Raw genomic sequence first — 18,018 nt, 5'->3', positions numbered from 1 at the left:
GATAATTTTATGGATTAGCTTAGGAAAATTAAAAAACATGTTACATTATTTCATGAGTTTGGCTAAATGGGTTCTAGGGTGAACCTTCTAATCTATGGGGTATTTTTAAATAGTTCTATTGGAATTCACAAATAACTAGTCGCAGTAGATTGCATGGAATGTCATTCCATTTCCCGTTGTCCTGGACCTCCACACAGTCTTCATTGTCCTTGCTGTTATTTGGCTCTCCCAGGTTCCAGTTGGTAAAAGTGATCTTTTCTCCTGACACGTATTTGAATATACCTTCCACTTGCAGGTCTGAAATACCCAGGAAAGCTTTGCTTGTCTCCCCTTTGGTGTGAAGGATCTCCTGTGCCGCACTGTTTTCTGCTGCATTTTTTGGTGTTGCCAGATTACCACCAGATTCTTTGCAGGTCTTCTGAGCATTTTCAAAATTTTCTTCTAGGCCATTGGTTACAAATACCTTATCACCAGACGGCTTACCTCCATGGAAGAGCAGAACTGAAATAGGTGATAAAAGGATTAATGATTTCTCTATCTGACAAGTACAGACAGAACACTGGTAATAAAATTGTTATTATTGGTAATTCCCTATTTAAGTTTATATTAGAATATTGTTAACACTAACACTATGACATCTATGTTATATTATTTAATAGGAGTTCAAATAATTATCATGTGGTATTTGGGCTTGGTCTTATGCCGCCCATACACGGTGCAATGCACAGGTTGTGATGAGATGCACACTACCGCGCACGTCCCATCGCACAGCACAGAAAGTATACGCTGCCCTGCATCGCATCTACTGTAGTTCAAAATGCACGGTGGTCTAGCACATCGCATGTGCTTTGATCAAGATGCAGTGCAATCTAGTTTTAAACCATTAGTTAAACTAGGTATATTATTTGAGGTTTGTTTTTGGGATTTCACACAAAAATTTAATTTTAAAGAATGATGATAACAAACACATGATTTCGGTCAATTTAAAAAAAAAATGAAGACTTCCTGTTGAACATAATTGGAACTCTGCGCAATACTTGTTAAAGGCTGTAGTACAATATGCTAGCTGAAAAGATTAGCTACACTCATTAAGGAATTAGTTTATTTGGCTTTAGGTGACCAACCAGGCACTTTGGCAGATCATCTTAATCTACCCTGGCTTTGAATGTTCAATAAACAGATGAAACTGTAACTGCTATATTAGGTATTAAATGTACAATTATAGGTTGCTAAAAAAAAGGCTATTACGACTAATAAATATTACATTATATAATTATATTTACTTTTGTTAGTTATCTTTATGGTACCAATTTTTATTGTACAGCAGACAATTACATTTCTTTTGTGTACCTTGCTTGGCACAAAGAGGCATCTATATCTGATCTACAACTTTCAAGTCTAAAGTGTTGTGCTTACACTGCTTAGCTTTTTATTAGAAAATAATGGTTAACATGTTACTTTTAGCATTATTTTTCATTTATTAAATATTTCTTCAGCAGAGCAGGGCTTCGGAGTCTACTACTCATTCACTAACAAAGCTTGCATTAACTGAGTTTGTCAGGAAATTCCAAGTCCCAACATGGATTGGCAAAGTGCAGGACGATCAGATTGCTTAGCTCTACCCAGGATTGGATCCAGGATAAAATGACAGGGGGGGGGCACCATGATAAAAGAGGGTTTAGGTGGGGGCGGGGCGGTGTTAGTGGTGCCAATGTACATGCTAAGAGAGCGGCAGAGAGAGGGTGGTAATGGGATTAAAAATAGGCCTTGGCATTTAAAGTACGCAGGCCCACCATGGCGACAAAAGTGAAAGCTGTAGTTGTGCGCGTGCCGAAGGTGCACTCCCGAAAAGGGGGTGTGGCTACTCGACAGGGGTGAGTGTAGTGTACAACACCATATACAACTTCTACACATTATGCAACAAAATACTAGACCCCATTATACTTGCACATGATGCCAAATGGAATAAGCCAAAATTCACATAATGCCACATGGATTGAGCCAAAATTCAAATAATGCCACATGGATTGTGTCAAAATTCACATAATGCCACATGGATTGTGTCAAAAATCACATAATAACACACGGATTGAGCCAAAGTTCACATAATGCCAAATGGATTGAGCCAAAATTCACATAATGCCACATGGATTGTGTCAAAATCCACATAATGCCACACAGATTGAGACAAAATTCACATAATGCCACATGGATTGAGCCAAAATTCACATAATGCCACATGGATTGAGCTAGAATTCACATAATGCCACACAGATTAAGCCAAAATTCACAATACGCTTCATAAACAGGGACATTGTCCACCAAAGGTGCGCATTAAACATTTACACCATAATGTCCATTACACGTTAAGTTACATGCCATTATGTATTATGCCAAACACCATAATGCCTTTTAAAAATTATGCTACATAAGTGCTGCTTATCTGCATGCTCATTGCTAAGGGTTCCATGCTCATTGCCAGAGGTTCCATGCTCGTTGTCATGTGGGATTACATGCTCATTGCCAAGGGGAATACATGCTCGAGGTAAATGCAGGTCCCGGCTATTTGAAATAATACCCCTTTCACACCAGAAAATGCATTCCCAGGTTGGTCCCTTTTACACCAGCCTAGTCCCTGCATTTTCTGGTGTGAGGGGGAGAGAAAACCGCTCCTCCCCCCCCCCCCCCCTTTAACCAGTTATCTCATTTAACCGGCTATATCTTCGGAACCAACTGACCCATTTACATGAGACAAGTATCATATTGAAGAACTTTTGAGTGGGCTTTGAATGATTTTGGTTCAGTGAAACTGGAACATTTGGTTCCAGAGTAATCTGCCCTCAAAGAACATGAACAGCCATGAAATTACATTTCAAAAATAAAAAAATCGGTTTACACGCAATATCTCTGGAACCGATTGATCGATATGGACCAGCCTGGTATCGTATTGAAGGCCCAGCGATTTGGAATTGAATGAGATCAACCACAAGCTTCTGTGATGCCAGGGGGGAACTGGCAGCCATTGGAACCAGGTGGGGGTTGGAATTGACGAGTCCCATATTATCCTCTGGGGAAAAAACATTACAGCTTTGCCAGGCGATATCTCCGGTTCCCGAGGGGCTAGAGACACGGGGCTGGCCTCGTTGGAAAGCCCTGGTCTTCAGCTATAAAATGATCCGCCACTAGCTCTACTTACCAAAGAGAGAGAGAGAGAGAGCATTTCTTACTTTTATTATACTTATTGAGGCTTGCTTGAAGTATCTGCAGTTCCGTTTCAAAAGCTTTTAATTGTTCCTTGACCGTGTCAACCTCTGGCAAAAAACGTTTCAATTAATTATTTATTGAAAGTGAAAGTTTTACTAATTAGATATTAAGAGGACCATGGCAAAAAAAGGACATTTATTGTACATTTATTTTCTTATTTCACAATTGACTTTACCCTCATATTTAGTTATGAAGAAAAAGATACAATAAATTTGTTATAAGAAGGAATTCTCTCAATGCATAAAGGTGTGTCTGTTCACTAGATTTCCAAAAACTTTTGTCACTATGGAATTTTTTTTTTTTCAATCGGGAGGCTAAGGTTCTGTACACACTAAAGTGCTCTCAGCCAAATTGGAACAACATACAGTATCTGCCAGATCATTCATTGGGGTGTATGCAATGGTTTTTGCGAGCTGTGACAGCATGCAGTACTGACTGCTCGCTGTCACAGCTCACATGGTCAGTATTCAACTGACCCCCTGCACATGCCATTTCCCCGTTGCAGCAAAGAGGAAATGGCATGTGCAGCCGCTAAAACAATGAAACTCAGGCTAAATGCAGAAGGCTGGCTGTTTCGGGGGATCCTCGCCATCCTCTGACAACGAGGATTCCTCCGGCGCGTTGAATAGAGTTTGGATCGCTTGTTTTTGGTGATCCCCGCCGTTTAACCCCCTCGCCAGCCGCATTGAATATAGCCCTTTGTGTACCCATGATTTGCAGTGTCAAACAAAAGACATTGCTTACTATGCAATACTTCCAAATGCAGCATGACATCCCCTGTATGGCATCCACTGAGGCAAAGTCCCATCACCCACCCCCTGCATTGGCCCGCTACACAAGCATAGAGTCACTGTTTCATCTTGCTCTTATTTGCTTGCTGTGATCCCAGGGCAAGTGGCAGCAAATACACGTACCCTGCTGCAACTAGTTACAGTGTGTGTCTGCACCATGTGTCTCTAAGGAAGTGGCTGCATACAGTACGCACATAGGGGGTTATTCAGGTTGATTCGCAAGGCTGCGATTCGCAGCCGTGCGAGTCCACCAAACCCCGCCCGGCGAACGCACGCCCCCCCCCCCCCCCCCCCGCCGCCCCAGCAAAGTGTGGCTTCGCCTGCACAGCAGCGAATGGATGTTTTGCATAAACATCCATTCACTTTGCTGGGGTGTCCGCCCACATCATTCAATGGTCGGTGACCATTGAATGATGTTTAGCGTGCATGCTTATATAAGTGACTTTTGAGTTACTTAGTTTAGCGTGCACGCTGGCGTGATATGGGCGGGCAGCTGACATCCGGTGATGTCAGCTACCCGGCCCACACACCCGCGTCACTGCCTCATTACCATGAGAAGGCCCAGCGTTCTCATGGAAACGCCCATGGAACGCTGGGCGTTCCCATATGGTAATGGGGCAGCCCGGCGCTCCCCGCCCATCTCCGCCCCCCCCCTCGCTGCAATGGGTGCGTGCACCCGGCGACCCGAAAGGTCGCCGTGGGTGCAGGCACCATGCGCCTGCACATGCACAGAAACACGCCTGCGCATGCGCAGACGCACAACATTGGTACTGCATGCGAATGCGCGCAGTACCGATGAAATCTGAATAAGGCCCATACTCTCACACATCCGCGAGCATGCTAATGATGGTAAATAAGTCACTTTCAAGTTGACTTTTGGCACACCTATAACTTATTTTTCCACTTTTATCTTACCTGAAGTAGCGCTGATGCCCTGCTCTCCTTTTTGACCAATAGAGCCTTTATCGCCCTTTACTCCTGGCGGACCAAGTTTTCCTGGTGGTCCCTGATTCCCACGGGACCCTTGTGGACCTGTGTGAGAATGGAATTTAAAATTATTTAAGACATTATATATTAAAAATATTAAAATCGGGGGCGTGTCCTGGACTCCATGCAGGGTAGACGTGCGCCTGCTGAGCTCTCCCTGACTGGCTCTATATACCACCTTTTGAGCCAGCACAGAGAGCTACTCTCAGCGCCCTGCAGCTCAAACGGGTTCCTAGACGTCCCCGCCACACACCCGCTATACCAACATCCACAGGGAGACAACCGGAGAGCCGCTCCGAGTCGCGGCCTAGTCACAGCGCCGGAGCCGCGGCCTCGATTTCCGTCCGCGAACCCACAACCATCGCGAAGTGCGCGCCGGAACAGACGCCAGCCCACCCCGGGTGACTGGGGATCCCTGGAGGCCCCCACACCCTCCCGCCTACCTTCCACATCAGCCCCGTGAAGCCGCTGAAGCACCCGGCGGGCACCCACACGATCCGGGACCTCCGGCCTAGTAAAAGCACCGGAGCCGCGGCCTCGATTTCCGGCCGCGAACCCGCGGCGCGGCCACCACAACGTGCACGCCGGAACGGACTACAGCCTACCCCGGGTGACTGGGGATCCCTGTCGGCCCCCACACCCTCCCACCTACCCTCTACATCAGCCCCTTGAAACCACTGAAACACCCGGCGGGTCCCCACAAGATCTGGGACCCCCGGCCTGCAAAGGCCCTGAAACCACGGCCTAGATTACTGGCACTCCCCGGAGGCAGCAACACAGCAGAGGGGCCCTGAACTGATAGGGTGAAGGGGGATATCCATCTGCCCCCCCCACCTGGACCCACTTTGTGGTGGAGACACAGCCTCGACCTGCCAGGCCTCAATCAACAGCCCCCTGTGACCTGTTGGGCCCAGACACACCTGAGGACCAGGCCCAGACAGAAGCCCCCTTGTGAGAGAGACACCCGCTGCTAACACACCACAAGCAGCAATGGTGGGAGCCACTGAATGAGAAACTAACCAAGCCTGTATTCCTTCAGAAACCTCCAGGTGCTGCTTCACCCTTAAAGACTCCACACAGAATATTGTCCTGCTGTAACAAGTGACCATCCCTGCCAACTAGCAGGCGCGGGTAAGCACTACTTTTACTGATATAACTATTTCAAGGCCCGTCAAATAAGCGGCCCACGGCCCTGCCCCCCCACCCCTCCCACGGCCCGCTTTAACGTCACAAACCCCCTCCAGTTACTAGCACCTTTGGCTTAGAGTCTTCACCCGCTCAGACCCCCTCAACCAATCAGCCAGCCGCAAGTGCTTACTACATCACTGATCTACACTCCCCCCACTCTGACGCACCCCGGGTTGACACCCACTCAGCCTAGTGGATCCCTCGAGGAGGCGGGTACCATCGCTGACCCCTTACCCCTCTCCCCATAACCAAAATACTGGCACCAGCTGCCCCAATAACTTAACAATCTTGCCCCGGCTACTTGGGCCCGCTGCAGGTCACGGACTCATAGGACCCCGGGGTCACAGCTAAAGCCCCGAACTAGATTGCAACCCTCATTGGACTTGGGAAAATACAGCATTTCCATAACAATTCCTGGTTCTTTGGAGGTTCCTCAGATGCCCGGGATGGACAAATACGTGGCCAAACCACAACGTGGCACTAAGTCCCAGCAGCAGGGGAAGAACCGTGCAAAGGAGGTCACTCCCATATCTTCCCCTAACCCGCACTCCCCTGGCCCGAGATCTTCTACCTCGATTGAGGACTCTGCAACCATGCCCCCGACATCTGGGGATCTTGTCTCCACCAACGAGTTAACCTCCATATTAGCATCGTTACTAGACCAAAAGCTGACTCCACTGAAGGAGTCAATTGACTCTGCCCTGACGCAAATACTACAACATGACCAGCCTTTGTCCGAAGCGGAACAGAGAATCTCTGACCTGGAGGATGAACTGGCTACCACAAAAGCCACCGCCTCCTCACAGGAAAAACTACTATCCTCCATTCATGACAAGCTGGAAGACCTGGAAAATCGGAACAGGAGGAATAATGTTAGGATAATAGGCGTCCCAGAGAGCGTTAAACCGGCTGCCCTCATGTCCCTGGTCTCTGAGTGGCTGCCATGCACCCTGGGCTGTATCTCCCCAACCGACTCAATCCAAGTCGAGAGGGTACACCGTGTGGGCCCAGACCGCCAGCAGAACAGAGACAGGCCCAGACCTGTCATCCTGCGCATCTTGAACTATGCCGACAAGGTCAACTTAATGGACGCTTACAGGAAATGCTCTGACCTGCGCTATGATGGTGCTAGACTACTTATTTTCCAAGACTTTTCATATTTGGTCACCATGAAACGAAGAGAATTCACACCGATATGTAAAGGTCTGTACGAGCTGGGATACCGCTTCGCCCTCTTGTATCCAGCTAAATTACGAGTTCAATATAATGGCAAACCATATTACCTAGAAACCCCCGAAGCTGCAAAAAATTTTCTAGACTCCTTACCCCAACAACCTCCTACAACCATGGATGATGCGGACTGAACTGGTTGACCAACAGAAGTCTCATCCTTTCCCTACATTCCTATGTTCGTATCTAATGGACTGGTAATATTCAGCGACTCTTTCTTCATCTTCTACGCTAGTTTGTTATATGATATTGTTTTTCTGAGCCGGTTTGGGGGGTTTGGGTTTGTGCATGGCCGGGGCCAACATACCATATGCTCCCCCCCCGGATTCTGTAATGGGGGAATATGTACCTCTTGCTGGCGAGGTCTCAATGGCCGGTGTGGGCTCACACCCCCCTCGCCAGCAACAACAAAATAATGTTCTCCTCCCCCTGTTGGGATATCCCATAGTTGATCACTTTAAATATTGGTCCACACGACCACCTGTTTTGATTTATGAAAAAGTTCAAAAGTTTATTGCCATAAGTTGGTTACTGTTTATAATATGTGGTACACGATATATGTTATGTGATGTGGAATGGCACTTTAGGTTCATGTCGCCCCATTGCGGTCTGCTCGCTGGGACAGGCTGGGGGCCTCGAAAATACTCATTACCAGTAGCATATAGACCCCGTGAGGGGATTGGTTAATGATGCCCACCGTGACCAATAGACCAACTAGGACACAAACCACGTTAAAGTTCGTGTACTGGAATGTGGAGGGACTTAATTCACCGATCAAAAGACGCAAAGTAGCAACTCATCTGAAACGCATACGTCCAGATGTAGCCTTTCTTCAAGAGACACATTGGGATATCAAGGATCCCAACGTACTGAGGGATTCCTGGATCGGGGAGTTCCGGGCAGCCTCCTTCACAGCCAAACGTAGAGGAGTGCTAATACTATTCAGGAAACACCTGCCCTATACGATTCGAGACACTTGGTTGGACCCAGAGGGCCATTTCTTATTTATAAAACTCGAGCTATGTGGGTCAATATATACATTAGCAACAATATATGCCCCCAACGGACCCAATACCCCCTTTTACACGAAACTATTATCCTGGAAAGAGGGAGATTTAATTATGGGTGGCGACTTTAACAATGTTTTGTCGACAGGGCTAGACAGATCTGGACGGGGGACTGGCGGGGGCAGTGCAACTACGCCCTCCCCCGTCTCATTATTATTAGATAATTTGGGCCTATGTGACCTCTGGAGATGCCAACATCCCACATCCAGAGAGTACACCTTCTACTCCCACCCCCATGGCACCTCCTCTCGCATTGATCTCTGGCTGATTACAAATTCTTTATATCATCAAGTGGTGGAGTCAGGGATAGGGCCGATTGACCTATCAGATCATGCTTGGGTTTGGTTTACACTCACTCTGAAAAGTCCAATCACCACATCCTATAATTGGCGATTTCCCTCCTATCTAGCCCACTCCACAGACTTCACACTTCATTTGAAACATGCCTTCTCCACCTATGCCTCGGACAATGCGCAACATCTAGGGAATATACACTTTTGGGCGGCCTCAAAGCCAGTGGTTAGGGGACAGGTAATGGAATACGTTGCCAGGAAACGTAAAAAATTAAACCTCGCTATTGCTGACCATAGCAACCGCCTGTCAGATGCATATAATGCTATGCTCCTCAATAACTCTGAGACATCCAAAACTGCATATGCAGAGGCAAAACAAGCTTATGATGCACTATGCACGGAAAAGGCCCAATTCTCCTACGACATCTCCCGTAATAAATATTTTAGAAGCTCAAACAAAACGGGGAGACTTCTGGCTAACCTAGTTCGCTCACAATCTGCCCCACTACACATATTACAGCTTTCCACGCAAAATGGAACGTTGACTTTGAACCCCGCTGAAATTTCAGCAGAATTTCAGAATTATTATAAACACCTATATGAAGCACCTACTGACAGGCCCATAGAAGGTATGCAGTTTTTACAGCAGGCCCAACTGCCTACCCTCACTTCCGAAGAGAGGGACGCACTTATCACCCCAATCACAGAGTTAGAACTAAAAACAGTGCTTAGCACCCTAAAAAAAGGTAGATCTCCAGGCCCCGACGGCTTCAGTGCCGAATATTACCAACTAATGAAAGATAGCTTAACCCCTCACCTGATATCGCTATTCAACTCTCTGTTACAAGGTAATGCACCCCGCCCAGAGTTCACAGCTGCACGTATAGTGGTATTCCCAAAACCGGGGAAGGACCCCCAACTAGTTCAATCTTACCGCCCAATATCCCTACTGAACCAAGATCTAAAGATCTTTACCACATTATTAGCCAGGAGACTACAGCCTATCCTACATAGGATTTTACACCCAGCTCAGACTGGCTTCGTGAGAGGCCGAACCTCTGTCCATAATATCCGCACCTTAACGGCGGCCCTACTACGATATAATTCTTTGCACAACAAAGAGGCGATCATTGTAAGCTGTGACGCAGACAAAGCGTTTGACCGCGTCTCCTGGTCTCACTTATTAAGGATATTACAAACACAACACTTTGGCCCAGACTTTATAAATATTTTCAATATGCTATACTCCTCCCCGGAAGCATGCATAACCATTAACGGACTGAACTCACCAACCTTCAGGTTAGCCAGGGGTACACGCCAGGGCTGCCCATTATCCCCACTATTATTTAATCTGTCTTTAGATCCCTTAATACGCACCTTCTACCAGGAAACCACATGGCAGGGATTGGAGCTAGGGGGGTCGGAGGTGAAGGTATCTGCCTTCGCTGACGATCTCCTATTATACATCAGCAACCCTAAACAAGCCCTTCCCAAGTTATTGGGGATATTGGAGGTATTTCTAAACATCTCAGGCTTTCTGGTTAATTATTAAAAGACGGAAGCGTTGGCCGTTCACCCCGAGGCCCAGACTGGATGGGGAACCACCTTCCCATTCAGATGGACCACCGAATTTTTAACATATCTTGGTCTACGCTTTTCTAGTAAGGTAACAGATCTATATGACCTAAACTACTCTTACTTCATCGCCCAAATGGTAGCAGATTTCCAAAGATGGAGACACTTACCACTTTCATATCTGGGACGATGTAGTCTTTTTAAAATGGTTTCCTTCCCTAGATTATTGTACCCGGTTCAGATGCTTCCCTTCTTGCTGAAAGACCAGGATGTCGTAACCATAAATAGAGCTCTCACTAAGTTTTTATGGGCTGGTAAACGCCCCAGAATTTCCCAATTGAAACTGCAGCAGCTTCAGTCTAAAGGTGGTATTAACCTACCATGCATACAAGATTACGCCTTAGCTGCCAATCTGCGTTATGCAATTGACTGGGTGAGTGGCACAAATAACTACACGCATAGAGCACTAGATCAGTCCTTCCTCCACGAATGCACCCTAGACGCCTTACTGTACATACCGCCCACGTCTGCCCCAACACATGTCAGAGACAATCCCCTACTCCATGCACCATACAGAGCCTGGCGCACCACACGGAAACGACTCCGTTTGCCACTCACAGAATCCCTCCACACACCACTGATCCATAACCATGCTTTTCAAAATGGGAACCCGGACTCTATATTCTTTACCTGGCATCTACAGGGACTCAGGTCGATATTTCAGTTTCTACTGTAGGTGAAGATTATACCACTCCTCTCACCCTGGCACAGCTAAAAGAAAACTTTCCCCAGATACAAATCCCCCTGTTTGCCTACTTTCAGGTCAGAAGCTACATAACAAAAAGCTTACAAAAATTATGCAAAGCAGGCACAGACAGAGCGTTTGACCTGATGATAGTTTACAGAAAAGGAGAACCAATACCCACCTCAACACTACATACCCATATTCGCCCCACCTTAGACCTCTCCAAGGTCAAAAAAGGATTGACACACTGGAAGGAGGCCTTTCCTGACATACCAATAGAAACCATCATAAAAGCAACAAATTCTTTAAACAAATTACTTATCTCATCATCTTATGCCGAGATGCACTTCAAGATCCTACATAGGGCCTATTACACACCCAAACACCGCTTCTTAATGGGAATATCAGACGACTCCAATTGCTTTAAATGCCTATCCCCAGAAGCTGACATCTACCACTGCTTGTGGGCATGTCCCACAGTGCAAATCTTTTGGCAGGATGTACAGCAGTACATCACCCACACACTAAAAATATCTTTTAACATAACTCCCTCATGGGCGCTATGGAATATCCATGACGCGGATACACCCTCATCCCTCCCCTGGGGTACCAGGTGCCTGTTGGCGAAAATAGCGGCAACCACTAAAAAAACCATCCTCTCCCAGTGGATACACTCCAATCCAATATCACTACAACTCATGCTCCCAAGACTAAAATTCCTCTACCAGATGGACTGGATAGAATGCCTATTAGACACGGAAACAGGGGCCAAAAATTTTTTTTACACATGGTTACTATACATAATTTCTCTTACGGCCCAAGAAAAGAACAACATTAGACAAGCAGTGTCACTCACAACTTGGTATAACATGGCCACCCTGGAAAGGGGACAGCCTCCCTTTTAAATTAGCACCAGATGTCCCATATATACCCTGTGATAACCAATGTTGAAATGTTTAAATGTCATAACGTATGCCTCTACAATGTATAACCCTCTCTTGCTACCTATGTCAATTGAAAATTGATATGTCACTTACTGTTAATATCGTTGTACCATATATGACTTGAATTTATTTAATAAAAATATATTTAAAAAAAAAATATTAAAATCATACATGATGGGACTCATTTACAGATAAAACCAGGCACATGATTCCAAATCACACTTGTAGAATTTACGTTGTTATACATATGCAACTATATTTTGCAGGGAAAATACTCCATGTTTTTGCATATACAGCATTTTTTTCAGCACTCTAGAAAATAATGACATTGCCTAAATGAAGCCTCAACAAATGATTATTATTCTGACACTTACCTCGTTCTCCTTTTTCACCTTTTGGTCCTTCCTTGCCATCCCGTCCATCTCTTCCAGGCAGTCCACTGTGGCTATGTGGAGTGCAGGATATAACTGCACATGTACTGGTAGCTTCTTCACATTTACCATTCTCTGCAGTTATGTGTGCGTTCAGAGACATTACAAACAATAAAAAGTTAAAGAGTTGTAGCATCTTCATTTTTCATGAGTTCTCCCTAAAAATCAATAACAAATAAATTTAAAAACAGTATTTTATTTCCATCTTTCATTCTCTCTCTCCAAGGCTTATTAGTAAATAGACCCCTTTGAGTTAAAAGTCTTTAAGAAATAAACCAATTCCTTTATCGTCAAGTATGAGCAACTGTATAAAGTAATAAAAGAATATTCACAGTGAATTACAGTATATATTTTTTTACAAAAATTTATTATATATACATTTTAAAATCCTCACATGAAAATCCAAATACATGACATTGTCATAGAAAATGTCTCTACAGGTACAGACAATAGTACATAAAAACAGTGAATTAAACTAAACATTATTGCCTAGGAATAAGAGGTTTCACAGAATTAAATGAACCTTTTGCGGTTCAAATTTTTGTTTGTTTATTAAAAAAATGGTCTACATTGAATGTTGAATGATTTTAATGTTCTTATTTTAAAGTGGCTCACCACTGGATCTGCTACTAGCGCTAGGGCTGTTGAGCCTGACTAGACATTGGACTTGAAAGGGTTAATAACTAAAATAAACAAATGTAGTATTAACACAAAACTACAAAATACAGTACAATTAAATGTGTGGGACTTGCAATTCACTTTTTAAAGTGGTACAGAGGGTTGTTCAACCAGTGTTGCCAGGCAGGGTGCAAGGCACTTGTAAAGCCGCCAAAGCACCATTTTCTGGCTTGTATATTGCCTTGAACTGCACCCTACAGATTGGAAGAGTGCACGGCAGTGCATCCTGGGGGTGTGATCTGTGCCAGGGCCATATTATCCCATGGTCAGGATTTTGGTATTTTGGGCCCCCTCCGGCATTTCAGTCAGAGTATATGTCATCATTTACACTTTTTCAGTATTTACATGGACAAATATACCTAGTTGAAATATTGTACTATGCTGACCTCTTTTCTCATAGGTCAATTGCGCTTCCTTTTCCTATCTCTTTGTTACGTGTGCCCTAACAGTGCTTCATCTAAACAAAATTGATGGGCCCCTAATCTATTCAGGGCCCCCTAGGTTTCAGAAGACTAGTCAGCCAAATGAATAATATGGCCCTGTCCTGTTTCCAGCTATTTTTCTGCTCCTGACCTGGCTTCCTCTTAGGTATACCATGATGACACATGAGCTGGGGCCATGGTGCCAACGTAGGGTGTAGATGTGCCTGATTATGGCACTGGGTAATGCTATCTTAGAGGCAGATGAGTGCTGTATTCGCCATGGCTCTGAAATGTGCCCCATAATAAAGAGGCAGAATGACCAATTTTTAGTTATTACATGTTTACACTGACCCACAGTCTACACTCAATTTTTAGGTAGCATACAAAGAATAAAGTACACCTCTCCAGTTAACCTGAACTTGTCCTTTAGGGGTCACTACTCGTGCTCTAACAGACACTATTGGGGAATACACACGGGTGATTTCAGGGCATTTTTTTAGCAATATCACTAAATAGCTTAGAAAATGCCCCTACAGTACATCGCTTTGTGTGTAGGCCCCTTATGTTGAGTTAATGTAGTTATTAGGATTAGAGGTGCGCTAAACTCCTTGTAGTTTTTGTATCTGTATTACACTAGATAGTGTGTTAGTTTGCATATTTTTTCTTCCTGTGCTCAGGTTGCAGGCATAGGTGCACCTCAGCATTGGAGGTCTGGGAGGTAGTTTTGCGCATATTATGTTCATTTGATTACTTAATCTTCTTCTGTAATAATTCTGTATACATTTTTTGGGTACTTCCTCATCTTTGCGGCCACAGCTTACGCTACAGAACGTACGCAGCATACGGCGCACCACCCTGGGTCCACGCCACCCTCCTGTGACCACGCCGTCATCTATTACCTTTAGTGAAGTTGTGGCAAGAGAAGCGGAGCGAGCCACCGAGCCTGAAGCATGGTGAGCAGACAATGTAACTATTCTTAAAGCAGCTAACATAACTGGTGTAAGCGGTGGCCGCAAAGATGCGGAAGTTCCTTATTTTTTAATGTTTTACTTTTCATTGTATATTCTTTATTGTATATTGTTGTTGTTTTTTTACATTATTGTCTCTCCAGGCAGGTGGAGTCACATGCCGCAGCTGTTAAATATTGACAGGCTCAATAGTGTTGTTTCCAGAGCTGGGAGTTTGGTTTCCATGGTAACATTGGTATTAGTGTAATTTATTTATTATTTATTTATTAACAGTTTCTTATATAGCGCATACATATTCCGCAGCGCTTTACAGAGAATATTTCAACATTCACATCAGTCCCTGCCTCAGTGGAGCTTACAATCTATGTTCCCTACCACATATTCAGGCACACAGACACTCTAGGGTTAATTTTGTTGGAAGCCAATTCACCTACCAGTATATTTTTTGGATTGTGGGAGGTACCAGAGTACCCAGAGGAAACCCACGCAAGTACGGGGAGAATATACAACTCTGCACAGTCAGAGCCATGGTGGGGATCGAACCCATGACCTCAGCGCTGTGAGGCAGTAACGCTAACCATCACACCGTCCGTACTGCCCAGTGTAATGCAGAATCATTTTACCTGGGCATAGTGCACCATCTACATATATTTTAAACATACATTTAAAAAATAAAATAAGTACAGTATATAATGCTATTGGACCTATAGCTGGCCTTGTGTGAACCCCTCATCTTGATCCTATTAGACCTGGGCAAATTATCAATTGTAAAAGGCAAACAAGACCTTAAACTTTTATAGAGTTGCTTACTGGCCATCATTGGAGCCTACCAAGAACTCAATACAGTAGCTTGTCTGTCTGTATAAAATCACCTTCCGCAACAGCCACTGGGAGTACTGCACATGGAGCAGTTTCCCTCATCTCTTTCTGTTCAGGATGCACATGCTCAGAAGCTTCGATCTCCAGCTGTGTAGTGGTTAGTCCAATGAGGAGTATAGATGGAGGCAAAGCTTTCTCTCAATTTTCCCAGCAGCAGCCAGGTATTGAAGCTGCAGGGGTGGAGGGGGGTTCTAGGTTCAGAATCCCCCTGCAAGTTCTAGTGTAGTGTCTTTTTGGAAGATAGATGTTAGTTGGATGAATGCAATGCCAAGACGAAAGTTAGTGTTTTGTAACCCTGTAACATACAGTATATACAGTATATAATGGCGGCACTCAGAGAGTCTTGGAATAAGTTTGACACCAAACCTACATCTTATACTGGTTTCCCATTGCAAACCTGCTTTCAACCTGTTTTTGTAAACGTGTCTTAAAACGTGTCAAAAGCCAGTTAAACCCCTTTCATATTGCATGTTGTAAACGGTATATTGCAGTTTCAATACCATTTTTGTACCTTTCAGATTTAACCCGTTTCACCCATAGAAAGCCATACAATGCCATTTTAAATGTTTATTTCCTGCTTGTGGGCGAGATAACCTATCACCCTTGTGTGGTTATCATTTGTAGCAAATACCGTTTCTGAGCTGTTCAGACTGCAGGGAAAACAGCTCAGAAACATGTAGGATCCTTCTTTTAACACGTTTCAAAATACCGGTATTATGTAACAGGTAAATTGACAATGGAGCTTTCACACTGCAGCTGTTCCCATTTTAAAATGGTAAAAAAAACGGCAATATACCGTGTTAAAGCTGCAATGTGAAAGGGGTAGTATTAAGATTGTTACCAATTTTGATTGATATTATTGGTACTTCTGGTCCCATTGGAAGGCACCGGACGCCAGTTACAGCCAGCCAGCATGGACTGCTGGCATATCTCCCATGTAATGTGTGTATATCTATCTATCTAAATATATATATAGAGAGATATAGAGATATAGATATACACTAAACATCGGCACTCACCTTTCCTAGTTTTGGGGTGCCCTATGGCTTGTGACCACATTGTTTAAACAGACATTATAGGGGCTCTGCACACACTAAATTAACTGATAATAAATAGTGGATATATATATATATATATATATATATATATATATATATATATATATATATATATATATATATATATATATGAGAGAGAGATCAGTATATAAATAACTGTAGGTTAAATAATTGCTCTATATAAGTCATAATTTCCATGCAATATTTTTTGTCTTTACCAAAATAAAATGATCAAACTGATAGGACCAGATGCAATAAGCTTCAAGAGTAATAAAATGGAGAGTGATAAACAACCAGCCAATCAGCTCCTGTGTGACATTTTTCAAACACAGTCTGTGACATGGCAGGTAGGAACTGATTGGCTGTATGTTTATCATTCTCCATTTTATAACTTTTGAAGCTTAGAGCATCTGGCATATAGGGACGGATTTATTAAGCTCGGTGAAGTGATAAAGTGTCTGGATTTTAACACCAGCCAATCAGCTTCTACCTGTCATTTTTCAAACCTGTAATTTCACAGTTAGGAGATGATTGGCCGGTGATAAAATTATCACTTCACCGAGCTTAATAAATCTGCCCCATACAGGGATATATAGAAAGATAGACCACCCTTTTTTCTGACTATATAATTAGCTACAGTATAATGCAGAGAGGTGTGTTAATCAAATTATGGTTGAAACTAATATCTGTTCCTTCTAAATTTATTAGCTTTGCTTCCATTGTTACAAGCATAAACATTAACTTTTTTTAATGGTTCAATTGTCTTGTGTATATATAAAGAGAACTAAGATCAGGCATATTGGGTGAAATTGAATAGGATGAGAGAATCAGAAAGTGAGAGATTTGGTAAGAAATCTCCAGGTTTTTTAAAAACGGCAATCTTTTACACTGCAAAACCAATTTGATTTGGAAATGTAAATGATTGCTGCTTTAAAAAAACTGAATATTTCTCACCAAAAATTTCTCTCATCCTATTAAATCCCCCCCTTAATGTTGCATTAATTCAAACATGTACTTACCAGAATGCAGCATATGTTGGCAAATAATTATCCTTTCACTGTAGCATAAAATCCAAAATGGTCTATCTTTTCATAAATGGCTCATGGTGTTCGTGCACCTTCCATACATTAAAGTGTATGAGGTTCATGTACCATTTCTGCTGTCCTTAATCTACCTCTACTATAAGTAGCATAAAATGAAAACACCGCTACATTACTATTAGCAATAACATGACAGTGTGTTCTAGCAGTGTATGTTTACTCCTGCTAGCTACTGCAGTTATGCAACTGAACTTTGCATGTAACACTTTGCACTTTTTCGGAATGTTCAAATACAATACTGTTGTTCTGGTTCATTCTTTTGCAAAATAATGAAACAACTGATTTAATACATTTGTAGGCAATTTTTATTAACTTGAGTGGGTAATAAAATAGTATTTTTTCCACTTTTCCTTATTTTTAATAAATACATATTTTAAAACAAAAAATACTATACATAA

At 43.5% G+C, this 18,018-nt stretch overlaps 1 protein-coding gene across 1 annotated transcript; it reads right to left on the bottom strand.

Moving 5' to 3' along the window:
• LOC146007718 (mannose-binding protein C-like) lies at positions 1-17,789 on the bottom strand. Its single transcript, XM_083146289.1, has 5 exons — positions 17,540-17,789; positions 12,459-12,673; positions 4,971-5,087; positions 3,228-3,311; positions 1-501 (listed from the first exon to the last, which is right to left on the bottom strand). The coding sequence occupies exons 2-5, from the start codon at positions 12,655-12,657 to the stop codon at positions 116-118; spliced, it is 786 nt and encodes a 261-aa protein (XP_083002415.1). The 5' UTR covers positions 12,658-12,673; positions 17,540-17,789; the 3' UTR covers positions 1-115.
• Positions 17,790-18,018: the final 229 nt, after the last annotated feature.

Source organism: Crinia signifera, chromosome 6 (assembly GCF_055691185.1).
Source record: "Crinia signifera chromosome 6, ASM5569118v1, whole genome shotgun sequence".
NCBI classification, from domain to species: domain Eukaryota; kingdom Metazoa; phylum Chordata; class Amphibia; order Anura; family Myobatrachidae; genus Crinia; species Crinia signifera.
The sequence above is the reverse complement of the archived record's forward strand: the minus strand, read 5'-3'. Positions and strand labels throughout refer to the sequence as shown.

Excerpts from the sequence above, each read along its gene's own strand:
- LOC146007718 (XM_083146289.1), bottom strand. The coding sequence starts at position 12,657 with ATGAAGATGCTACAACTCTTTAACTTTTTATTGTTTGTAATGTCTCTG. Across the intron at positions 5,088-12,458 it reads AGGTGAAAAAGGAGAACGAG|GTCCACAAGGGTCCCGTGGG; the intron begins GTAAGTGTCAGA and ends ATTCTCACACAG. Across the intron at positions 502-3,227 it reads CCTCAATAAGTATAATAAAA|TTCTGCTCTTCCATGGAGGT; the intron begins GTAAGAAATGCT and ends CACCTATTTCAG.